General features: G+C 35.9%; 3 protein-coding genes across 3 annotated transcripts; 1 reads left to right on the top strand and 2 right to left on the bottom strand.

Moving 5' to 3' along the window:
• The first annotated feature begins 6,799 nt into the window (after nucleotides 1-6,799).
• Nucleotides 6,800-14,889, top strand: kcnk6 (potassium channel, subfamily K, member 6). The gene is made up of 3 exons (XM_067388942.1): nucleotides 6,800-7,403; nucleotides 11,028-11,423; nucleotides 13,433-14,889. Exons 1-3 carry the CDS (start codon nucleotides 7,088-7,090, stop codon nucleotides 13,666-13,668), a joined length of 948 nt encoding a protein of 315 aa, XP_067245043.1. The 5' UTR covers nucleotides 6,800-7,087; the 3' UTR covers nucleotides 13,669-14,889.
• Nucleotides 14,890-16,273: 1,384 nt separating this feature from the next.
• sertad3 (SERTA domain containing 3) lies at nucleotides 16,274-19,709 on the bottom strand. The gene is made up of 2 exons (XM_067388943.1): nucleotides 19,471-19,709; nucleotides 16,274-17,860 (listed from the first exon to the last, which is right to left on the bottom strand). Exon 2 carries the CDS (start codon nucleotides 17,850-17,852, stop codon nucleotides 17,040-17,042), a length of 813 nt encoding a protein of 270 aa, XP_067245044.1. The 5' UTR covers nucleotides 17,853-17,860; nucleotides 19,471-19,709; the 3' UTR covers nucleotides 16,274-17,039.
• Nucleotides 19,710-20,528: 819 nt separating this feature from the next.
• On the bottom strand, nucleotides 20,529-25,237 carry blvrb (biliverdin reductase B). The gene is made up of 5 exons (XM_067388944.1): nucleotides 25,037-25,237; nucleotides 24,103-24,266; nucleotides 22,070-22,157; nucleotides 21,830-21,961; nucleotides 20,529-21,271 (listed from the first exon to the last, which is right to left on the bottom strand). Exons 1-5 carry the CDS (start codon nucleotides 25,119-25,121, stop codon nucleotides 21,117-21,119), a joined length of 624 nt encoding a protein of 207 aa, XP_067245045.1. The 5' UTR covers nucleotides 25,122-25,237; the 3' UTR covers nucleotides 20,529-21,116.
• Nucleotides 25,238-26,291: the final 1,054 nt, after the last annotated feature.

A 26,291-nucleotide genomic window follows, 5' to 3' on the forward strand; every position in this document is an offset into this window, starting at 1 on the left:
ATTAATAGACATTAGTAAGCCATTTATAAATACAGCTATAAATGCTCTGTTCTTGATTTATAAGCATATCTATAATGAGTTTAATAATTGTATTTTCATACTTTATTAATGATCAATTTATCATTTCTAAATTATGTATTACATTATTCACAAACCAGTAATTTAGGAGTTGTCAGTGGTTCATAAGATCATTTCGGAAGTGTAAGTAAATGATTAATCAAATATTTAAATGTACATTTATGCATCTTATTATTTAGACATATAGTATTACTTACTCAGTGTGTTAATAAATGCTTTATTAACATATTCCTAGTGTCAAAACTACCTCAGTACTAACTTTAAAACATTAGAGAACAGCAGTGTAGAAGATCACTGAACCTTTAAATCTCATTTATAAAAGCTTTACAAAGCATAAATAGTCCTCACTTTAGATGAGCTCACAAAAATAGTTAACTGACCACTTCTAAATGTTTTATAACTACCTGAATTAATCATGAATTGCAGTAGGAATATGTGTTAATAAAACATTTACTAACACACTAAGTAACTATTACTATGTGTCTAAATAATAAGATGTATAAATGTATGTTTAAATAGTTTATTAATCATTTACTTACACTTACTAAATGAACTACTGACAACTCCTAAATAACTGGTTTGTAAATAATGTAATACTTAATTTAGAAATGATAAACTGATTATTAATAAAGTATGAAAATACAATTATTAAACACATTATAGATATGCTTATAAATCAAGAATAAAGCAATTATAGTTGTATTTATAAACTACTTACTAATGTCTATTAATGCTTTATAAGTGATTAATTAACTATTAACTAATGCTTAACTAATGCTTCATAGTGTGCAGTTATTATAAAGTGTTACCGATTATTTTGCTGGAGCCATGGCGAACCCGAAGATTCAAATCTGGTCTGTCACGTCCCAATCCCATACCCCAACTTTCCTTCTACTGTATTACATGATAAAGGCAAAAAGACATAAAATTAAATCAACAAATATACATATATATATAAGATTGGGAAAGAAAGAAAGAGAGAGATTAGGATTACTTTCTACTCCCAAAAAGCTTTCCTTCACCTGAAAATTGTCAAAAGCTAGCAAATTTCCACAAAATGTATTTTCATACACCACCTCACAGAGAAATCCATTTTCTTGTTTCCATGTCTTTTCTCCCTGTGATTGAAGTACTAAATATGACACTGTAGTGTACCATTTTTAACTCCTGAAGAATAGAGACCATATTTTCAGAAGTGTTTTAAAATGAATGTTAACATTTTAAATTTAACCTGTAAGCTTGTTTGTTGATTGATGTAATTAAAACACCTTTAAAGGACTGAATGAAGCAGATAACTGTTGGTTCAACCATTCAATGTTGCGTAAGTGACCTGAGCAGATGTGCTAATTGCAACAATTTATCAACACAAAACAGCTTTAGGCCATTTTGATTATCTGCACATATCTAAAATTGCATGATAAAAGCGCATTTCATAAGCTTTATTTAGTTCCAGCTTGGACCTAATCTTAATCCTTTGGCCCGAGATGTAACAAGTGTTGGTTAACTTTGCCTAATCAGAGTGACTTGGCTGCTTGTTTATCAAGATAATGTTCACCGTCTCCAGCTGTTCAGACTGCCGTCCTCGTACACCCTCATCATGAGTTTATATGAGGTGTGTTTACTTAAGTGCGGATATGAACAGAAACCACTAAGTTAAACTGTTTTGACAGAGACTGCAGCTATTTCTATCCCCTCAGCGACATGTGACTCTCTCCCTCGCTTCATCTTCACAACAGACTCCATCACGAGTTTGTTTTTCTTTCTGTGTTATTTTGTATTTCAAAAGAAAACTATAAAGTAGGATCTTTTGGGATGCAACCAAGACAGTAGGATAATTTGGGATGCAGTCAAGACTATGTTGACAAGACAGCTGGTTGCCATGCAATTATTGGTCAAACCACTGCACCAGTACCTACTACATGTGACATATGAATAAACATTTACAGCCTCTGTAAAACAAATTGCTTCTTAAAGGGTTAGTTCACCCAAAAATGAAAATTCTGTCATTTATCACTTACCCTCGTGCCGTTCCACACCCGTAAGACCTTTGTTAATCTTCAGAACACAAATTAAGATATTTTAGTTGAAATCCGATAGCTCCGTGAGGCCTCCTTAGGGAGCAATGGACACTTCCTCTCTCAAGATCAATAAAGGTACTAAAAAAAACATTTAAATCGGTTCATGTGAGTACAGTGGTTCAATATTAATATTATAAAGCGACGAGAATATTTTGGAGCGCCAAAAAATAATAATAATAACGACTTATTTAGTGGGTGCATCGGAGCATAAATGAATCAGTGTGTCGAATCATGATTCAGATCGCGTGTCAAACTGCCAACAGTTGAAATCACGTGACTTCGGCGCTCCGAACAGCAGATTCGACACGCTGATTCATCTGTGCTCCGATGCTTCCTGAAGCAGTGTTTTGAAATTGGCCATCACTAAATAAGTCGTTATTTCGGGGTTTTTTTGGCGCTCCAAAAATATCCTCGTCGCTTTATAATATTAATATTGAACCACTGTACTCACATGAACTGATTTAAATATGTTTTTAGTACCTTTATGGATCTTGAGAGAGGAAGTACCATTGCTCCCTATGGAGGCCTCACGGAGCTATTGGATTTCAACTAAAATATCTTAATTTGTGTTCCGAAGATTAACGAAGGTCTTACGGGTGTGGAACGGCATGAGGGTGAGTAATAAATTACAGAATTTTCATTTTTGGGTGAACTTACCCTTTAAAGAAACACCATGGAACATTTGCTCACGGTTCCCCCATGTGGTTGATAAGCGCAAATGTCTGTTACCAGTGTCGTTAATACTGGGCAGCGCAATAGAGTGCCCCAGGGATGACGCGTTTTTGTTGGCCAGCCCGGAAGTTAGCAGCGCACGTGTTCCCTCGACTGAAAGCCTATTCATTTTTCCCATAGACTTTTGGAAAATCGCAGAAAATAAGCTCTGTGTTTAACAAAGGGTTATGACACTTACATGTTTTGTCTATCAAGATAATCTTTACAAGTTAACACAACATTTATAGATTTTGAAGCCTAAATAAAGTGGTCAGATATAAAAGGCTAACAGTAGGCTATAAACGGACTACAGCACACCATGGTCGCGGATCAACGTCGTCACCACCAAGCGTCCTCAAACTTTATTTAGAAAACTCTATTTAAAAACATGCTCACTGATTATATATGCGCTGTGTATGAATACTTATCCACTTTTTCATGAGAAATGCTGTCCAAATGTCCTGTTTGTCATGATGACGTCTAAAGTCCCCGCCAAAGGAAGTAGTCCCTTTTAGCAATTTGTTAGCAACCGCCGAATTTAAGACACAGTAAAAGTTTAAAAAATCACAAGTGGGTTATAACTGGTGTGTTTTATGTCATAGATCAAAACGTGAACGTATTTAGAGGCTTTGTTAACCACAGACCTTATTTCAGGCGATTTAGCAAAAACCCATTCAAAAAACCCATAGACTTTACGGCGTTGGAACCGGAAGTCCTAAAATGCTAACTCGCTTCCGGGTTTTGCCTACAAAAACGCGTCATCCCTGGAGCACTCTATTGAGGGTATGCACGTGACGTCACCGTCGACCGTTATGACTGCGGTCACGCCCACTGAGTGGCAAAAGAATGAGCGGCAGCATTGGTTTTCAGCGTGAATGTCGCGAAAAACACATTCAAAACGGAAAAGAGCTTTGACTGTACAAATAGCTTTGGCACAAAACCCGAGGTATATATTTAAAGACTTCCGAAAGCTACAGAAAAAAGAAGCAAATGGATCACTGCAATTCACAGAAACAGCTGGACTCCAGGCAGAGAAACATGGATTTGCAGTTATCATTTTGTCTCAAAATGTTGGATTTTGAGGTAAAAATCATACCGTATATATTGTATTGTTATATTATGTTGACAACTCATCAATTAAATATTTTCCAACTTATATTCTGCATAATTGGGTGTTTTTAAATAAACACTGACAAAAACTATTCTATAAAACTATACGTTTTAGGGCTGGAAAATATGACGATATAACATTGATATAAGTGATTACTCGGATTTAAACTTACCTATATTGTAGTTATATAAAATATTTACAGGCAGATTTGCTCTATGTATTTCCCCGGAGTTGAAATCAGGCACATATAAATGTCAGGAAACACGACTCCTGGCTGCATGTCAATATCCATGGATTAGGTTTATTTTACAAGTTGCAAGGAGGATCACTTTCGAGTCCAACCTTTAGTGTAATCGTTTGTTTTACTCGCGTTTTCGCAGTTTCCCCAATTAAATCCAGTCACGCGGCAGGTTTTTTAGCCACTCAGTCCAGCTGAGGGAGCGCGTTTTCGGCGGGAAAGTGACGTCGATGCATACCCTCTATACACGTGATGGGCGGGGCTGTGTGTACCGACCCGAACACGAAACGGCCAATCAAGAGATATTGTTGAAAAGTCATTATTTTGTTTTTTTGGTGCACAAAAAGTATTCTTTTCACTTTATAATATTAAGGTAGAACCACTGAACTCACACTGTTTTAAATATGTTTTTAGTACCTTTATGGATCTTGAGAGTTTTAATGGCATTGCTGTCTATGGAGGCCTCACTGAGCCATCGGATTTCATCAAAAATATCTCAATTTGTTTTGGATTGAGAGTGGAATCATGGGAGTTGTCTTCGGGACTCGGGCAGAAATCATGTTCATGGATGTTATTATTATCGTTACTGTAGTATGAAGCAGAGCAGGACCGAGTGCTGTGAGAGCAGAAACGAGGCCGCTGGGGCGATTGCTAACGAGAGACGAGCACGACACACAGCTCGAGAGCAGCGGAGCATTTTTTATTGTGCTGCAGACAAACACTTCCGCTTCTTACGGTCAAGCGTACGTGGGGTTATGCAGGTAGCACGGACACGGCCTGTGGTTAAAGGGTTAGTTCACCCAAAAATTACTTTTCTGTCATTAAATAATCACACTCATGTCGTTCCAAACACGTAAGACCTTCGGAACACAAATTAAGATATTTTTGATGAAATCCAAGAGGTTTTTTATCTCCCATAGAAAGTTACGAAATTACCACATTCAAGGTCCAGAAAGCTAATAAAGACATTATTAAAATAGTCAATGTGACTACAGTGGTACAAACTTAATGTTATGAAGCGACTAGAACACTTTTTGTGTGCAAAAACAAAATGCGCGTTCTACGTCAGAACGCCGACTCATTATTGGCCGGCTCCTGCGTCAGCAGTCACATGCATGCATCATGGTGCTCACGTGAACAGGCGTTTGGCCAATGCTGAGCCAGCGTTCAGATGTAAACATGGAAGCTCTGCACTGCGTTCACTGCGCCAACTGCGTAACAAACTGACAGGGAAGAGGAAAAACTGTTTTTTTGTTTTGTTTTTGCGCACAAAAAGTATTCTCATCGCTTCATAACATTAAGGTTAAACCACTGTAGTCACGTTGACTATTTTAAATATGTCTACACTGTAAAAAATGACCGTGATTTTAACAGTAAAAGACTGTAAAAATGCTGCGGTGAAAAACTGTTGATTGGTTTACAGAAAGTTTCCGTACTATATACGGTGAATAACTGTAATAGATCTAACGGTACATTTAATGTAATTTTACGGTAAAATACCGTTAAATTCACAGTTTTTGGACGTGAAAAATAACAATTCATTGTAAAATTTACAGTGAAAAACCGTAAATTGACATTCCCACAATTCCCTGCGTGACACTTCACATTTGATATATTTTCATTGAAATAACTCTGTTTCTTCTTAGTTTTTCTCATTTTTTTCTAATCAGTTATGTACATTAGGGTTTTATGTTACATCTAATGTTGTTAAATTAATGTTTATTGCATTTTTAAAATTTCATGCATGTTACCATGATGGTGTTTAGTGTGTGTGTGAATGACACTGTGTGCACCTTCTATGTATTAGTATTGTCTTCCTCAGCTTGTGGAAAAGCTGCATGTGATGAACTTTGATTCATCATGTGACTCTCATCACCACTGTGTTTGGTGACTGTCAGTGTATTATAAAGGTACAAAACAGATATTAGTACTTCATTAGGTTGGTAAATTAACATTATATCAGTTAATGAAATACGTTATTTTACTGTAAATTTAACAGATTTAAAATGTAAAATTCACATGTAACTCCGTAAGTATGTTTACGGTTAGATGTCATTTTTACAGTATTGTTCTGGTAACCACAGCTGCCGGTATTTTTCCGTAGAAACAACGGGATTTTTTTTACAGTGTACTTCTCTGGACCATGAATGTGGTAATTATGTTGCTTTTTGTGGGAGATTAAAAAAAAAAACTCTGTAACGACACGAATTAATGACAGATATTTCATATTTGAGTGAACTAAACCTTTAAAATTGCTTATTTCTCTGGATTCAAACTTTCTTGGAGAAAGTACACAAGTCAATAAAATATTTAACACTGTTTAAGTGGTTTTTGGATATTTTAATCAAACAATCTTACATATTGTGTCTTTAAGAAGCACACTTTTAAATGCACACTCAGTAAGTTTTTGTTTGTTTAGTGATCTCAACATGGTGGAGCCCATGAAGGGGCGACCCACTCCATGCAGAACCAAACCACTTCTTCTAGAAGCCTGAAGATCTCATGTGAGTGTACATCATTTTAATAAGACTTCCCAAAAATACTTTTATGTAGCTGTAAATACTTTTTTCAAAGTACTGAATAGCCTACACCTTTAAGAGCGCTTGATAGTATTCACACTATGTGTATAATGGATTTCTCTATAGGGTGTAAATGAAAGCACCCGAGTGAGGAACGAAACGTTTGCGCTATACCTTTCAACCCTACAAAACTCAAAGCATCACTCATGTGACTGTGTACAGTTATTTCCTGGCCACCGTGGCCAACTTCTATCAGAGGGTGGAGGATTGTGAAGGGTGGAGTTTAAATCAGGCGAACACATCGCTACCACAAATTAAGAAACGCTGTCATCGAGTTCCCTCAAATCCCACCATGTCCACGGCGTTCAGGTCTTGCTTTGTGCTCAGCGGCTTCATCTTATCGTACATCACTTATTTGATATTGGGAGCGCTGGTTTTCTCTGCCATCGAGCGGCCCGTCGAAGAGAACCTGAAATCAGACCTGAACTCTCTGAAAGCCGAGTTCCTCAACCTGAGCTGCATCAACGCCTCTGCCCTTGAAAGTTTCTTGGATAGAGTTTTAAAAGCGAATAAATACGGCGTGTCGGTCCTTGAAAATTCCTCGCTCCGTTCGAACTGGGATTTGGCGTCTTCTCTCTTCTTTGCCAACACGATGGTCACGACAGTGGGTGAGTTTCACAGAAACAAAGTTGCACGGATGTTGCGCTTGGCTTGTTTGATGCTGTTCAGATCGGAAATGCATGCGTTTAGTAGCAATACTAAATATATTGTAGAATAATACAAGCTATTCATCTCAGGGAACATTACAAACATCAGAGGTGCTGCAAACAAAACAGTTCCAAAGTTCGCCTGAAACATACTAGTGTCTTCTGTAAGTGTAAACAATAGCATTTTTATCAAGAGACGGATATTGAGTCAGTGCTTTTGAAATATGTTACTTAATATCCTATATATTATACGGATTGTTCTATGCAAGGGTGTATGAGACTTCTTAAGCACTTTGACTCATAACTGTATGCAAGATACAACAGGAAACAACAGGATGTTCAACAGGATGGAAATGTTGGCAAACACACAAGTCTTCAAACGTTTTGGTGGCCCTTTGTGTGGAAAAAAATATGACTGCAGACATATTTTTATTTATAAAGACTGTGAACTTAAAAACTAGAGCTTTTTATATATATAAAATTGATTAATCTTATGATTTCTGATCAGTGTTTAGACTGCAGAATAAACCTTGGTTTGAAACCTCTTGGCCTAACAGGATGAAAATAGAGCTTGCTTTTATTAAAGCAATTAATTAAAGTAATAGTTCATTTAAGATAGACAGTTTTTTACATCTTAGTATTAGTATCCATATTTGAGTTTTGCATATTTGATAAGAGAAATCACCTGTAAATGAAGTAGAGGTGAACCATAACATTTAAGTATGGTTTCAAATGAGAAGTTAAGTGATTTTAGTTGTTTCCCGAACATCACAAGATTGAATCATATTTTAAATCAAATGTTGAACAAATCTCTTGCTTAGTAACCTCATTTCCATTTGTCAACTAGATAAGTGTGATAGACGTGTATGGAATTGATCTATTGTATCCATGCCTTTTTAAAATGGCAGGATTTAAAAAAGATACTGATGTGACCACTCATGTTCAGTTTGTTTTAAATATTACTGGTTTAATGAAATATTTAAGGTCTGTATTTAGATCAGTGCACATGATTGGACTGGTGTTGAATTTAGAGTGCAGTGTGTATATAACTTAAATATTTTTCATGTACTTGCGAGGTGAGTTTAATTAGAATAACACGTTTTTCATCCATCTGCCCCTATATTGGTGTGAAAATACCTCTTAATTATTTTGTTTGATTATAAATGACTGTTTCTTTGAGTAATGAGCTTTCACTTGTCATTGGAGGAAGTAAAAAAAATAGCTTGGGAGGCAAATGTGTGCACTAACATTCAAATTGTAGTGTGCGTCAGAAACTTGTTTGTGGTTACCATTTACGTATTACAGCAATTTAATGTATTCATGTTATCTTTTAAAAAAGTGATTGTAAGGTTATTTCATGATATTTGTTTGTCAAACTTGCATATGACTTTTTTTTTTTTTTTTTTTTTTTTTTTTTTTTTTAGTTAAGCCACAGTGCAAGCTTTGTTTGCTTTAATTGGGCTTCTCAGTTTAGGTCCTGCTGCTCCTGCAAACAGTATCATGGGAAATCAATCCTTTGACCTGTTTGTCTGTATAAAGCTTTCCTTTCATCGAGCATGTTAACCTGTGTTGCTGACCCTATTAGATTACGCTAAAAGCTTTATGCAGTCAGGAAATCACATGCGAAATAATAACCAAAAATAAAGATTATGTCATCATTTACTTACTGTCTCTCTTCACATCCTAAATGCAGTCAATAACAGAAGTGGTCTAAATATTAAAACATGTACATATATCTTCTTTGGAAGTCCCAGGGCCTCGTCCAGTCATTGCTGAATACAATGATACAATGTGCTACCTGCCTATCAACATGTATTTCCATAGCTCCGCGCACCTACTCACAGACATGTAAAGAGTACCTGAAAACCATACTTGAGTAAAAGTACAGATACCTTACAGCGAAAATTACTTCATTACAAGTTACAAGTGACCAATTCCAATATGACTTGAGTAAAAGCCTTAAAATATCTGATTTTAACAGTACTTACGTTTTTTGCTTGTGCTAAATGTCGGCAAAAAGATGCACTAGTCCTCAACACCTGAGAGACACGCCAGTGAAAATAAGAAACGGTTGATTTGTAAGATGAGAAATTGTTTATTTTCTAAAATCAAAATAAAACTAAACACTTCAATATTGCAATAAATCAAGGTCGACACAGCAGCCTCTTAAACGTCTACAAACTCTTAAGTCTCAGTTAATCTCAAGTGCTTTTTCTTTTTTTCCACTGATGAATCTTAAGAGGGAATCCCATTTGCTATTCTGTATTTAAAAAACACAGTACACCCGGAAAAGATTTTGTCAGTATAGTGGATACATAGAATAATTTTAAGTAAAATTTAAAAAGTCAAAGTCTACTTGCACTGGATGTGCAGGTTCAGCCTCATAACCGGCTGCAGTCATGACCTTATCTCATAAACCAAACATCTGCGATTCACAATTACCAGCTAATGCATGCACATTCATGTAAAGTAGCCTTGTTGACAAGTTTGGGTGAGTAAAGGCAAAACGCACAAGATATAGTTCCTTCAATGGCCTTAGATGCCAATATCGCTTCTTTATAGCAGTAACAAACTGCTGCAGAAAAAGTTAAATGCCATGAAAAATGTAATGTGTAATTGCATAACTCATCACAAATGTAGTGGAGTAAAAAGTACATTTACTTGCTCAAAAATGAAGTCAAGTAGAGAGTAAAAGTTGCCAATATCTTTGATACAACTACAAAGTAGCCAAAAAGATACTTAAGTACAGTAACTAATTACATTTACTCAAATACTTTACACCTCTGCCTATTTGCGCAAACATCACATGTCATCAGCTCGTTCCGTAATGCTATGCTGAGTTGTAGACAGACAGTCACTGAGTGCCACAAACAAAGAGCAGCTACCTTTCACAGTTCTTCCTGAACCAAAACAATGAGCTTATGCTGCGTTCACGTCATGTTGTATCTGTAATTACAAGATGGCAACCCGTGATGTTCTACCCAGAGCTGTTCACGTTCTCAGACTTGGATTTATGTTTCTGTGTCAACACTATCAATGGTGAAATGAATCTGGTAGAAGTCAGTGCTCCGTAAGTTGTTTACTTTCATTATTATTATTATTGTAATGTTATGTGCTTGGAGACATGAGGTAATTTAATGATATCTCTCGTCTCGTGACGCTTTGCAAACTCTGCAGTTTGCATTAATGTGTTTTGAAGGCGTTGTGGCTTTGGAGACGCTCTGAAGAGCGGGTGGGATCTTATGCTTTCAGAGCTAGCTTGCTATTGCTAGCCTCCCCGAAACTGCCTACTTTTAGACAACTGATCGTATATTAATTTATGCTTTATCTTAAATCCCTTAACTATGACTTTTCACCTCTAAATCACTCATTTCATAGTTTGTCATGTTTCCCAGCCATAAAACTTACTCTATATTAAAGCACTAAGACATTATAGACATAATATTATGACTTTCTGTAAAGCTGTTTTGAAACCGTATGTATTGTAAAAAGCGTTAAACCAATAAATTTGACTCAACATGCCTTATCTTGCCTGTTGGAAACATTCCCCTCCAAAGTTTTTTTTTGTTTTTCCCTCTCTTCCAGGATACGGCCACACTACGCCACTCTCTGATGCGGGTAAAGCGTTTTCCATCGTGTATGCTTTGATCGGAGTGCCCTTCACCATGCTCGTGCTCACAGCCTGTGTCCAGCGCCTCATGCACCCTCTGACCTACGGGCCGATCTCCATGTGCCAGCAGAGGGCAGGCCTGCAGCCCCGCGCAGCCAGCGTCGTGCATTTCATTGTACTGCTGGTCCTGGTGGTGCTCGGCTTCTTCGTGATACCTGCGCTGGTGTTCAGCGCCATAGAAGAATCCTGGTCTTTCTTAGACGCCTTCTACTTTTGTTTCATCTCCCTCTGCACTATAGGACTGGGGGACTTTGTGCCAGCAGAAAAGCCAGGACAGAGACTCAGAGCTTTGTACAAGATATCAGTCATGGGTAAGAGACTCAAACCTCAAATAAAAGTGAGGGTGTGAGGGCTTTAACCAAAATAGGGCTTTTAAAGTAAGTTTTCAAAAGAAAAGGCAATAGTTCCTTTTATTTAACAAAACATAAAATATAAACTAACTATATTATACTTATAAGATGTGTGTGTATGTGTATTTATGTGTGTATATATTAATATACATTTATTTTTTATTATACATTTTGGGATCTTGCATAAAAAAAAATGTTGGATGGAAACACCAAAATGTGCATACATTCTAAAAATGCGCATAAAAAAACTTTTGTGCTCAGTTGTGTCAGATCATCCAGCAAGAAAACATGCACATAAACTACAATGGAAACACATTTACTGAATAAATTCCTTGATGCGCAAAAAAAAAAAAAAAGTCATGTGACTTTGCGATGGGATGGCATAACTGGACTAACCAGCGGACCGATCTCGTTGCACAGCATCTGAAATGCTGTTTTGTTTGTTCTGAAATGCCTGAACAAAGTCTGTCATCAAAGAGTATAATTATGTCCCAAAATCCAAACTGCAATCCAAAACAGCAGGCATCTCACTACGAAAGCAAGATGACTTTTTTTGCATTTTGTATGCATGCTCTGAGGCCAAGTACTTAAGAAATTATTATAGACTGTGGCTTCTCCTACTTTTCTTAGTGATATTTAGCACCATTTTATCAGGAAGTGACGATTTTGTGGAACTCAGTGGATGGAAACGCTGCTTTATTCACTAATGTTTTATGTTAGATTTGAAATTTGTAAATAATTTAAATTCACAAATTTGGATGGAAACATAGCTAATATGATCTGAACAGTAATTTTCATCTCTTAAGAAGATTAAAGCTGAAATCTTTTTTATGACCTACAGTCATGCAGTGACCCCTTTTACAGTTAAGTCACTCATAGTTGCATGAAAAAGAAAAATTGATGCACAGTATTATGCAATTAATGTCAGAATCCTATGTGCTGATAATGTGTCTAATAAGACTGAAACCGAGGGGTGTAAAAGACAAATGTCCGATGTCCAACATGGGCTGCAGGCATTTAGTATATGATGCATACAAGATGTGCATGGGAATAAAAACATGTATAGGTAGAAGGAAAAGTATTGGGTGTAAAAAGTGAATTTATGATACATTAAAGAAATAAGTCCACTTTCAAATAAAGAAACTTGCTAATATGATCTAATCTATAATATAATCATTCTGAGGAAACATGGGAGCAATTATGAAATTCACCCCTAAAATTGTACCTGTCCATGTTATTATTGCCATGGGAAATTTATACATATCATATCAGCATAACATAGCCTGAGGGCTGGTGCTTATTACGGCTTTTCACACTGCGCTGAACCCTGGGTTATCGTCGTTCTAAACACCGCTTTTAAAGGATTAGTCTGAAATGAAAATTTCCTGATGATTTACTCACCCCCATATTACCCAAGATGTTCATGTCTTTCTTTCTTCAGTTGAAAAGAAATTAAGGTTTTTAAGGAAAACATTTCAGGATTTTTCTCCATATAGTGGACTTCAATGGGGTTTAACGGGTTGAAGGTCCAAATGTCAGTCAGCAATGTGTACTATGAGGACGCGCAATGCTAGAGCCTTTATGTAAACAGGTCATGTGCCGCGTTTGTCCAGTCAGTGACACTGACACCAAAAATGTGCAGATGAGGACTTTAACCCAGGGTTTAGGAATGTGCAGTGTGAAACGATAGTTTATGAAGACCCAGGATTAAATGTTAACCCCGGGTATAGTATGAGCAGTGTGAAAAGTGAATAAAGATGACTCAGGATTCTGTTTACCAGGGATTTAGAATGACCCGGGGTTAACTATTTCAAATGTGAAAAGCTGTATATTATAATATAATATATTATATTATATTATAATGTTTCCATTCTACAAAGCTCTAAAAAAGAATTTTGTCTTCCCTTGTAAGTACTTGAAATTGTCTAAATTTGTTTGGTTACATGAATTCTCGTTCTTTTCTCTTACAGTGTACCTGTTTGTGGGCTTGATGGTCATGTTCCTGGTCCTTCGCACTTTCCACAAGCTTGCAGATGTGTACGGGTGGACCGCTTTCTTCCAGCTGCCAAGTTACGAGGAGGAAGATGAGGATAAAGAGCCAATAATAGAACGCGAGCCTGATGATGAATCGCCTGAGGCTGAGAAGGCCTCGCATAAGCCTCTGGATCCCAGCTCTCAAGTGTCCTACAACTCCATAAATAGATAAAATACTAGATCTTTCCTCATTCAAATAAGGTGACTTATTTGTAAATTTATTTGAACACCAACACGTTGCAATTTAACAGCTTGCCTCTGCAGCACCTCCGAGATCATCGAGTATGAACGTGTGCAAAGCAATACACCTCACTGTTGGGCAGAGCAGCTTCTGATGTTGGAACAAAGCATCTGGGTGGATTGTAACATTTTCATGAACCAATTTTTTTTTTTTTCCCCTATTTGGAGTTTCCAAATTTGATCTTCAAGGCTTAAGGAAATAGAAAACTTGCTCATTGTGTCCTAAGTGTGAATCTTCTCTAGTGTTGTTTTGTTTAGGATTGGCTATTTTCATATTCTAATGTATTTCCAGATTATTAAATGACTTTTTTTTTTTTTGTTGTTACGTGGACCAAGACCGCTCTGGACCATAGAAACAGGAATAGAAAGCACTCGTCCAGTATTGTATTGTTCATCGATGAGTGTGAAATGAATTGAATCATCGTTTTCATAGCTAGTTAATGGTTTTTGATGTCCAGAGATGTGGAGAACTTCAGATGCACTTTATAATTGGCTTTTTACACTTTATAATTGACAGCCAATGACTGTTATGCTGGAAACGGTCTTTTTGTCTTTATTGTAGTACTGTACATTCATTTATTATTCTTTGTATCATTGCTATTGTATAGTAAATGTTGGATGGTAGGGAACAAAAAAGGTGCCTGATATTCACGTCAGAACAAAAGGGGTTTTAAGAAATGCATGCACAGAAAAAAATAAAAACTGTTTTGGTACTTTGTGACTTGGATGTAATTTCTTCGGCAGGTGTGATGAAGTGTATCATGAGTCTGTGTAGCTGTGGCTACATTAGAGGAAGCTTTCATTTTACACATCCTGTTTTATCTCTTGAGCACTTTAAATAGGTTTCAAAAATAGCTGTAATAAACATGACATGTAAATATGTTTACTCAATCGGAAAAAAAAGGAACCTTTTTCTCCTATAAATAGAGAAAACAGCTTCCTTCCTGTCACACATGTAGTTTTTGTACATGTTCTCGTTTAAAACTAGTAATATAAAAACTAATTGTGATATGTGAAATGAAGCAATATTGTATTTTTTTCTTCAAGATTGTTTTTTTTATTTTATTTTTATGTGAGATTTTTACACCGCTAGTATCACCAAATTATGTAATATATTTATAGACTCTAAAGTTTCATTCTTTTCCTGTAGACTTTTTATGGCTTGAAAGTAGTATGGATGTCTTGTTTGGTAATCTGGAAGTTTTTTTAAAGGTGCAATAGGTGATTCTCTACAGAAACATTTTTTGTTATACTGGTTAAAAGTCATATCCTGATAGCTATCACTGTTAAATGGTCTAAATGTATTTTTTATAAATATGTATGGTCTGTGTAGGTGAAGGTGTAGGACCATAAAATATTCATCCAATCATATTTGGTCCAAATGAAATGATATGATGTCCTACCTGCCTGTCAACATATGTTTTTACATATCCTCATCATAGACATCATACGTCATCAGCGCGTTTCATGCTATGCAGACGTCAGTTACGGAGAACCGCAAACAAACATCAGCCACTGAATCAGAACAAAGAGCTTGTGCTGAGTTCACGCTATAACAACCGTAATTAAGAGTTGGCAACCTGTGACATTCTAACCCGAGCTGTTCAGTCAGACTAATTATGTATTTCTATGTCAACAGTATCAACACCGAAATTAATTTGCAGCAGTCAGTTACAAGGGGCCTCATTTATAAAATATTGCACAGGAACTGTGCTAAATTTTACGATAATTTCTCAGATGTGCGTACATGTGATTCATAGAATGAACATACACAGAAAACGAGCATACGCTTCTCTTTCAGATGTGAAATCTATAAATCGAAAATGATCTTGAACTTGTGCGCAGCTGAATGGTTTGCGTTCTCCGCATTGTGAACAACACCTAATGTGTCATTTACATATAAAAACGCACGCTTTATAAATGAGACCCCAGCTCTCATTATTATTGTAATTTTATGTGCTTTTAGACATGTAGTTCAACAGACTCTCATATTACACTTTGCCAAGAGCAGCTTTGTGTCTGAGTTCATGTGTTTTGGAGGAGGCGTGGCTTTGGATGGCAATTTGCAGCGAGAAACTAAATTGTCATATACAATATGCTAGTGCAAGTATATAACAATTAGTTCAAACTTTGACCTGTGGAGGGCAGTAATACACTTAGCAGTGTCTACACTGCCGGAATTCTAATAGAGAAGAAGAAGAGAGCTAGTTCAAGATGAACATTTATGGTTAAAATGTATAAAAGTGTTTTTTTTTTAGAAAATGAGTGATCGTTTCTCTAGATAAGACCCTTATTTCTCGTCTGGGATCGTGTAGAACGCTTTGAAGCTGCAATGAAATGTAATTCAACCTTCAACCGTTTTGGGCTCCATTGAAGTCCACTATATGGAGAAAAATCCTGGAATGTTTTCATCAAAAACCTTAATTTATTTTCGACTGAAGAAAGAAAGACAAACATCTTGGATGACATGGGGGTGAGTAAATCATCAGGAAATTTTAATTTGAAAGTGAACTAATTCTTTAAGTCATCCTCATGGCATTTGCTTCAAAAGGGCTTTTCACTGGTGATTCACTTTCTTAAATGTACTTCCTCATTTAGCCACTTGATGTCACCAAGTAACCCTTTATTTGAAGTATAACAATAGAATACAAAAAGAGAAAATACATTATAATTTCATACTGTCAATAGTAAATATTTTGCATAGGAATCTACATGTTTGTCTGCTGAAGCAGCACCAGTATATTCATAATGCTCATATAACACAATTACTGCATATTATAACATCGTTAAACTAAAAATATACAGAATCTCATATTTTAATGACCATTGTCCATCTAAATCCAGTCTTCAGGACACTCTTAATGGTAACCTGTAAAACGACATATCAAAAGCATCCATTTTAAATGTAGGGATTTGACTTAATGGAAAGTGCATATCTTAGAGAACAATATCATTTTGAAAAGTAAAAAATATATATAGAGACATTTGCTTCAAAACAACTGTGTTCAAAAGTCATTGACTTTTTCCTCACTTTGTTAATAAACATGCTCAGGAACGAATCTTCTTGAAACAGAACTAGAGATGTGAATATCTATATTCCATCAAGACGCCTAATGATTGCTATTAACCATCAGCTGACACTGAGATCAACTACTTTGAACATGACAAGTTGGTAGAAATGAGGTAGCAAATCATAACCAGGTAGAGAACACAGTCATATTTCAGTGGAAATGTCTTCAGTACACTTTCTAAAAACTGTTTTTATCAAATAACTCCAGCTATTACTTCAGAAACATGACATAATCAGGGGTACGTTCGCATCAGGATGTCCATAACATGCTCAATCTCCTGGATTTCCCATGTGGCCTGACCATGAGAGTCTAAAGATGAGGAAGAGGATGCTGATGGAGATTTGGATAGGGATGGTAGATACTTCACTAGATCGTCAGATAAACCTTGCAGAAGATTCACCTCCGGTTCAAACACAGACGTGTCGATGTCCAGGAGAAGTTTATCTAAAGATACATCCTGAGGACAACCTGGACACGCTGCTTCCATTTTGATGGATGGCATCATGTCGGATGTTTTTTCAGCCCTCAAACTCGACTGTACGAGCCTGGCATCTCCTGTTAGATTCTCCACAGAGCCGAGCGGAGCTCGCTGAGGCGCACAAGGCGCTTGACCGCCGGCATCTATGACTGTGTCTAGATCTTTGAGAATGACAGAGATGGCTGAAGATAAAGAGAAATCCTCCTCTGAAGTCCAGGCCATGAAATCGTCCTCCATATTTTCAGCATTGAGCGAGAACAGAGGTGCATTGTGCTCTGATGGAGGGGGCCCTCTGGGAAAATCAGGCTCCGACCCAGAGTGAGTTTGTGATTTAGTGAGGATTTTTACAGTGGACAGCGATTCTACCTGCGCCCGGACCTCGGACTGAACCTGCCGCAGTGTGTTGTTGATAAGAACCGAGCGCAGTAAACTGGGCTCCACGAGGGCCTGGTCACGGTGGAACTTATCCATGGAGATGTCCAGCACAGACTGCAGCTGACTCTCCCATGCTGCACCTCTTCCCTCGTCCTCCCTGTGGAGTTTACGCTTCTGTCCTTTGGCCACCATTTCACACTCTGCAAAACAACAGTGTGTTTGAGTTTATAGCACAAATATAAGACTGCACTTTTGGTGAACTCCTCCGAACATTAAACGAAACATTTAAAATACGTCAATACAAAACAGACACTTCGTACAGTAGAGTAAGATGCCCCGCTTAAGAACAATATGCATTTACTTTTAAACTGTAACATATTTAGATACAGGTTATGATGATGCATTAAGCTAATGTGTTATTAAGAGAAATCATAGAAACATTTGCTAATTTAGATTAGCAAACAAAAATGTAAAATGATTCAAGAAGGGCATCTAACCCCTATACTGAGAGGAAAGCAGGGTTATTATAACTAAAAACTTTAAAAAATGTGTTAACTGAAAACAAAATATATAAAACTTACACTTATTTTATTTCAGCACTCCTCATTTTAATTGGGTTTAACTTGATACTAAAATAACTAAAACTTAAATAAAACTAATAAAAAAAAACTATTAAAACAAACAAAAAACAGAATTACTAAAACTTAATTATAATATAATATAAAAATATTAATAAAATAAATAAAATATGCTCCCCCCCCCCCCCACTAACCTTTTACAGTATTAAATAATGACTTTTGATATAATTAATTAATGTAAAATACTGAATTAACTATTCTATTTAAATTTGTTTTGGCAATTTAATTGACAGGGTAAAAGAGATTTATCTGAAATGTAAATTTATTCTATAACTTGCGTACGGTTATATGAATATATAAATATTTAATTACCTAAATTTAATATAAAATATAAATTATTAATAAAATGTGTCATAAAAGCAACATTGTGAATTCTAATTGAATTTATTCACTCAGCCTACTGGTTTCAATGAACAGCAACAATGTATGAAATGCACATCTAACTCATGGAAATATTCAATAACAACCACATGAATTATAATAAGTACTAAATTAAAACAATAACATAATACTAGGAACAACATGCCAAAATTAAAACATTTTCAATCCACAAATCTAAAAACATTAATGTCTTCAAATCCCTCATTAATAAATATAGGCTCTACAATCAAAAAAAAAAAAGAAAAAATTGATATTCAACATAATACAATGTCACAGATCACTATTTTCCACAGACACAAAATTAGATCAATTATCCTCAAAACAGTTTTGACTGACTAAATCACATTTATGTTGATATTCAGATGATATTATAAAAATAAAAAAGACGTGTGTTGAGATGAGGTTTTGTGCCATATATGGTCAAGAGAAAGATGTGGGGGGTCATTTTGACCAATAATATTTAATAAATACACACCTAAACTACAACTGATAGAAACGACGGTCAACAGTTTTGCAAACTCTAGTCTAGAACAAAATGTATCATGTTTAATTTAATTAGACTTCTTTCGAAGTGTATTTAGAAGACAACATGTGCCTGTAAATATGACGACAACCCAAGAATCGTTTTAATCTAGATTTTTTTTTTTACAAAAAGTCCTTCGTTAGAAAAATTAAACTAGACATATTCATTACATCTGCCGTATCCAGAAGTTTGTGTAAGCAGAAATCAGTGCGCTAGCTTAGCATGTTAACTATCCACTATTTCTGTCTGGATGACATGTTTTACTCACCTGTTAAGAATATAAACCAACTCCAGAATCGATGTAACTTTTGTTAAGTTTATACAGTCATTTAACCCCTTTATAAGTTATATAACGCTGCTGAAGAGTCGGAATCGTTTGCTGGAATTTTTTTGTCCCGCCAGCGATTCAATCAGGTCTGACGTCACACGCGACAGGAATGCTGGGTATTGTAGTTGTGTAAGTACTTAATAGTTCTTAAAGGTACAAGTACCTGAAAAGGTTACTTAAAGGATTAGTTCACTTTCAAATAAAATTTTCCTGATAATTTACTAACCTCCATGTCATCCAAGATGTTCATGTCCTTCTTTCTTCAGTCGAAAATAAATTAAGGTTTTTGATGAAAACATTCCAGGATTTTTCTCTTTATAGTGGACTTCAATGGACTCCAAACGGTTGAAGGACAAAATTACAGTTTCAAAGGGCTTTAAACAATACCAGACGAGGAATAAGGGTCTTATCTAGAGAAATGATCAGTCATTTTCGAAAAAAATTTAAATGTATATGCTTTATAAAAACAAATGATCACCTTGCATGTGCTTCAGCTTTCTGTATTCTTCAAAAAGCTTACACTATGTCCTACGCCTTCCCTATTCAACTTACGGAAAAAAAATGGAACTGGCACTAGGTCATAGGACATACAGTGTAAGCTTTTTGAAGAATACAGAAAGCTGAAGCACATGCAAGGTGATCATTTGTTTTTATAAAGCATACAGTTGTATTTTTTTCGGAAATGACAGATTATTTCGCTAGATAAGACTCTTATTCCTCATCTGGTATCGCTTAAAGCCCTTTGAAGCTGCACTGAAACTGTCATTTTGACCGTCAACCATTTGGGCTCCATTGAAGTCCACTATAAGGAGAATAATCCTGGAATGTTTTCATCAAAAACCTTAATTTCTTTTCGACTGAAGAAAGAAAGAAATGAACATCTTGGATGACATGGGGGTGAGTAAATTATCAGGAAAATTGTATTTGAAAGTGGACTAATCCTTTAAAGCGGATACAAAATAAGTTTTACGGCACATAATAATACACGTAAAAAGAAAAACAAGAAAGAACATCTTTATTTTTAAAAAAATCTACATTATTAGGCAAATTACATAGCCTTGATTTTCATTCAATGTTTTTTAAGGCAAAACAAAAACAGTGAGGAACTCTTCAATCCAACCACCTGTTTTTTTCAGTAACTACAAAATAACTTTAAATGAAATTCTAAACAATGATTAACTTGAAGTACAATTATTACTGGACAGCATATGCGTTCATGAAAAAAATGCAATCAGAAGTTTCTCTGTTATTTGACGCTAGCAGAATTAATCATGGCTGACGTTGACTAAAGCATTTCTACAATAGCATCAGTAGAAACTTCTTACTTCGGCTGCAAAAAATAACAAGTGGTGCTCACTGCAGTGCCAAATGACATTATCTGGACATTATGGGTGGAGCTTGACTTAGTTACATTTAGGGATAGGGTTATGGGTAGGGTTAGGGTGTGGCTGGACTTTCAAGCTCCACCCGTTGTGTCCGCAGTGAACAGCCTCTCAAAAATAAAGTCATTTTGGACAGTGTAAAATACACTAAAACTACTGAGCACACCTTTAATGACAACAGATTTAAACAAAGCCCTGAGTAGATTAACTATATTCTCCACAAACTCCAACTGTCTTTCCATCCCATTCAGTAGTGGAAAGGCACTTGACAAAGAAATGGCCCAGGTCATATTTGGAGATGACTCTTCCTTTCAACATGTTCTCCGTCACGGTGTATTTTTCTGTCAGAGGCTTGTCATCTAGAAAGACAACATATTTTCTTAAACATACAGTATTTCTTGATAAACTGTTGGTATTTTGGGTTCTGGCAGCAAAATATAACTAACCAAAACAGTCTGAACGTAATTCAGTCATGACAACTCTCGGAATAGTTTTAGCTTGTTATTGAATATGGTAATGTTAATGTATTTGGTCTTGGCAGACTAGATCTGCTACGCTGCTGCTGTGGATTATTGCTGTGTAATAGATACACAGACACGCTGCTGTGAGCATGTAAAATATGCTGCTGCTGCATAAATAGACGTATCTAGGCAGGTGGAGCTGGGGAGGTGGAGGGTTTCAGAGGAATAGCGCACTGCAGGACTATCTTACAGTAAACAATGAGCTAGACTATTTAAATGTTGAGAAAGCAATCTCATTGGCTGGAGGATCAGCAGAAGCCAATCAGCTTGTACCATGTGGTAATGATGTGATTATTCACAGATTTCACGTAAAGGGTCTATCAACCTAGAGTTTCATGACTGAACTAGATGTTTGACTGAAATTCATATTTTAGGGATGTCTTTAACACTCATTACCAGCGATATGTGGAGGCATGACCGCTACATAGTCCAGTCCTGACTCTTTCAGGACAGTGTACATTCTGTCATGATCTTCAGTGACCGGCACCAGACGGGGAGGAACTCTGGCACGATCCCACAGGAGGAACGCTGTGAAAAGAGAAAGAGAGAGAGACATGGCCATTTCTTCATATTCAAGTATGCACTTATACACGAATGAAGGAGAAATATGGATCGAAACATCTCAGACATTGATACCTGACATGCATGCAACAACTTTGCGGATTCCACGGGATTTCATGACCTCCAGAATGTTCCGTGTTCCCTCAGACATCATCGTTGTGGGACCAGCATAGAAAAATTCAGAGAACAAGTAAATGATGTGCAGATAGTTCACCAGTCAATTCCTAATGGATAAAATCAAGTCCCGTCCTATATTTATAAATTGCATCAAATTACATCAGTAAAATAGGGTTTTCATGCTGAATTTACTTAAACGTTTGAGTAAAATTCATTCATTTCTTGTAATGGTGTATATATAAAAATAGTTTCTGATAATTTACTCTCCTCCATGTCATCCAAGATGTTTATGTCTTTCTTCAATCGAAAAGAAATTAAGATTTTTGAGGAAAACATTCCAGGATTTTTCTCCATATAGTGGACTTCACTGGGGTTCAACGGGTTGAAGGTCCAAATGTCAGTTTCAGTGCAGCTTCAAAGAGCTCTACATGATCCCAGACGAGGAATAAGAGTCTTATCTAGCAAAACAATTGGTAATGTTCTTAAAATTTAAATGTATATACTTTTTAACCACAAATGCTCGTCTTGCACTGCGATGTGCCACGCGTTACGTAACCATGTTGGAAAGGTCACGTGTCACGTAGGCTGAAGTACCGATCCAGTGTCTACAAAGCAAACATGCAAAGACTAAGTACGGCCTTTACAAAAAAAGGTAAAAAAAAAAAACGATTTCAGACAATTTTGAAGTTGGAGGAGAAAATGAGATGAGTTTTTTTACTGCGGTACTTCCTCCTATGTCACGCGTGACCTTTCCAACATGATTGCGTAATGCATGGCACATCCCAGAGCAGTGCAAGACGAGCATTTGTGGTTAAAATGTACAGTACAGTCCAAAAGTTTGGAACCACTAAGATTTTTAATGTTTTTAAAAGAAGTTTCGTCTGCTCACCAGTAATATTGTGAAATATTATTACAATTTAAAATAACTGTGTACTATTTAAATATATTTCACAAAGTAATTTATTCCTGTGATGCAAAGCTGAATTTTCAGCATCATTACTCCAGTCTTCAGTGTCACATGATCCTTCAGAAATCATTCTAATATGCTGATTTGCTGCTCAAGAAACATTTAATGTGTACAATTGTACAAAATATTTGTTCAATATTTTTTTTCAGGATTATTTGATGAATAGAAAGTTCAAAAGAACAGTGTTTATCTGAAATCTAATCTTTTGTAACATTATAAATGTCTTTACTGCCACTTTTGATTGATTTAATGCATCCTTGCTGAATAAAAGTATTCATTTCTTTAATTTATTTTCAAAAAAATAAAAATAAAAATTCTTACTGACCCCAAACTTTTGAACGGTAGTGTATAATGCTACAGAAGCTTTGTATTTCAGATAAATGCTGTTCTTTTGAACTTTCTATTCATCAAAGAATCCTGAAAAAAAAAGTACACAACTGTTTTCAACATTAAAAACAGTCATAAATGTTTCTTGAGCAGCAGATCAGCATATTAGAATGATTTCTGAAGGATCATGTGACACTGAAGACTGGAGTAATGATGCTGAAAATTCAGCTTTGCACCACAGGAATAAATTACTTTGTGAAATATATTTAAATAGTACACAGTTATTTTAAATTGTAATAATATTTCACAATATTACTGTTTTTACTGTATTTTTAATTAAATAAATGTAGCCTTGATGAGCAGACGAAACGTCTTTTAAAAACATTAAAAATCTTAGTGGTTCCAAACTTTTGGACTGTACTGTATATAAATTTTTAATTTTTTTTAGAAAATGACTGATCGTTTCGCTAGATAAGACCCTTATTCCTCATCTGGGATCATGTAGAGCTCTTTGAAGCTGCTCTGAAACTAATTTGGACCTTCAACCCGTTGAACCCCAGTGAAGTCCACTATATGAAGAACCTTAATTTCTTTTCAACTGAAGAAAGAAAGATATAAACATCTTGGATGACATGGGGGTGAGAGAATTATCAGGAAATTTTAATTATGAACTGAACTAATCCTTTAAAGTGAACTCACTGAGATCATTTCTTGTCCCCAGAATGATGATGACAGCATCCTGACCCTCCAGCGTCTTCTTAACATCATCTTTGTTCAAAACATCTCCCACCACCACTCTGGAGGCCTTGTGGTCCGGAGGGAGCCGTGCAGCGTCTCTCACCAGCACCGTCACATTGTAACCTGTGGAACAGAAAAATCAAAGTGAGAAGACTCTGTAAAATAGATCATGCAAGATGACATGTCAGTTTGGTCAGTATGTTTTCCCAACATATCAATTAAATCAACAATCAAGCAAAGTAGAGCCAAAATAATCAAGACCAACCTTTCTATTTATTTTTAAAACAGCTTATATGAAATTGAGGCGTTCATCATTTAAAAAAAAAAAATATCTATGTTCATTGACTATTTATTTCTTTTAATTATTTAAAACAATTGACCACTATGTTCGAACTAATTTGTATTATTTTCATGGAAATTTCCTACCGTTACATATTCATTTGATATGCATATATAGTTTTTTACTCTAAACAAAAATTACAGTAATCCAAGTAAAGTGCAGGCTAACGGATCAAGACCTCTGTAATGTCCAGATAAAAGCAGACAAGAAAGTTTATGCTTATCTTTCAAATGCATCCTCTCATGACTCAGCAGATTAGTTATTATGCATGACTGAGAAGTTTCGCAAAAGTCTCGTGATCTCAAAGCATAAAACTGGGAGCAAAAAAAAATGACTTTTTAACAACGAATTAACGCTCATAAAATGCAAGTTCAACATCTGCTTGTTAATATACAACTCAAAAAGACTATTTTAATACTGTTTTCATTCACTATATGTTACAACTCTCAACAGATCAAAGACAGCTGCTGCATTAAAATATTGTGAAGCACAAGAGAAGAAGAAAAGGTTACAATAACAGCTGTATCCCAAATGTCATGGTGTGAGAGTCTACCTGCGGTCACTGCGATAGGTAAGGTCGCTAACCCCGTCATCCCCGTGCAGCCGAACATTGCCACATTTTTTACAGCATCAGACATATCGGCGAGTTGAAACGCTCTTGGTCAGGTCCACTTGTAAAGAGATTTTAATGTAAAACCTCACGCTCACTGGCAGTGTGTCTTGCTGCAATCGTGATCTTGAGCGTTATGTCACGCTGTCATGTACGTAACGCCTCTTTCAGGAAAACTAAAGGGGCGTTTTTTGTCCCCACTGATTTCTGACAAGCCCCGCCCTTTGATCGGATCTCTGTTTGCTGTTGTTGCTACGGCTACATGAATGACTTCTGATCTGTCCAATCGCTGAATGCTTATTACTAGCACTAACCAATCATAGCAAAGAATGATCAGGTCCAGGGCGGAGCTTGTCGGTGGGTGGATGAATGTAACCGATGTAGCACACGCCTGTAACTGAATCGCTCCTCCTAAAACGTTTTTAAAGGTGTAACGACTTCTAAATTATTTTGTATTTTAGACCAATTTTTGACTACCTTTCAGAATATTTTTTTTTTTTTATCACCAGTCATGAAATGTAGTGTGTTTTGGGCTTTTCACACTTGAAATAGTTCATTTTAATGGCATAATTTATAACTAGCTATACAGGTTAGCGTAATTTTATGTTGTTGTGTTCCTACACTGGGTTAAAAAACAACCCAAGTTGGGTTGAAAATGGACAAATGTTTGACCAACATGCTGGGCAGTTTTATTTTACTCAACTATTTTTAAAAAATGACTATATGGCTGGTTTAAAATGAACCCAAAATAGGTTGGATATTAAAAATCAGACACATAATTACTAGAGGCAACAATAATTATCATTTATTAATAAGCAATTTAATAAATGTTTTTGTTTAATTATTATTCATTTAACTTATTGATAAATGCTCATTTATTAAACATATTAATGTATGTTAATTTCCAACATATTTTAAGTTTATTTTAAGCAAACAGTACAGTAATTTTTTTAAGTCCCCCTGAAATCAAAATTTAAGTTTTTAAGCTTTTATTATGAATATGTTAGCCTTAAAGGTGCAATATGTAAGAATTTTGCAGTAAAATATCCAAAAACCACTAGGCAAGTGTTATATATTTTGTTCACTTGAGTACTTACAGTATCCTAAATGTTTGCTATACTATTTGTAAATCGTGAGAAAATTGCAATTTTACCCAAGGCTCCGGGACGTGTTAGGAGTCTCCTGTCAATTGCGTCAT

Source organism: Chanodichthys erythropterus, chromosome 7, assembly GCF_024489055.1.
Source record: "Chanodichthys erythropterus isolate Z2021 chromosome 7, ASM2448905v1, whole genome shotgun sequence".
Lineage (NCBI taxonomy): Eukaryota > Metazoa > Chordata > Actinopteri > Cypriniformes > Xenocyprididae > Chanodichthys > Chanodichthys erythropterus.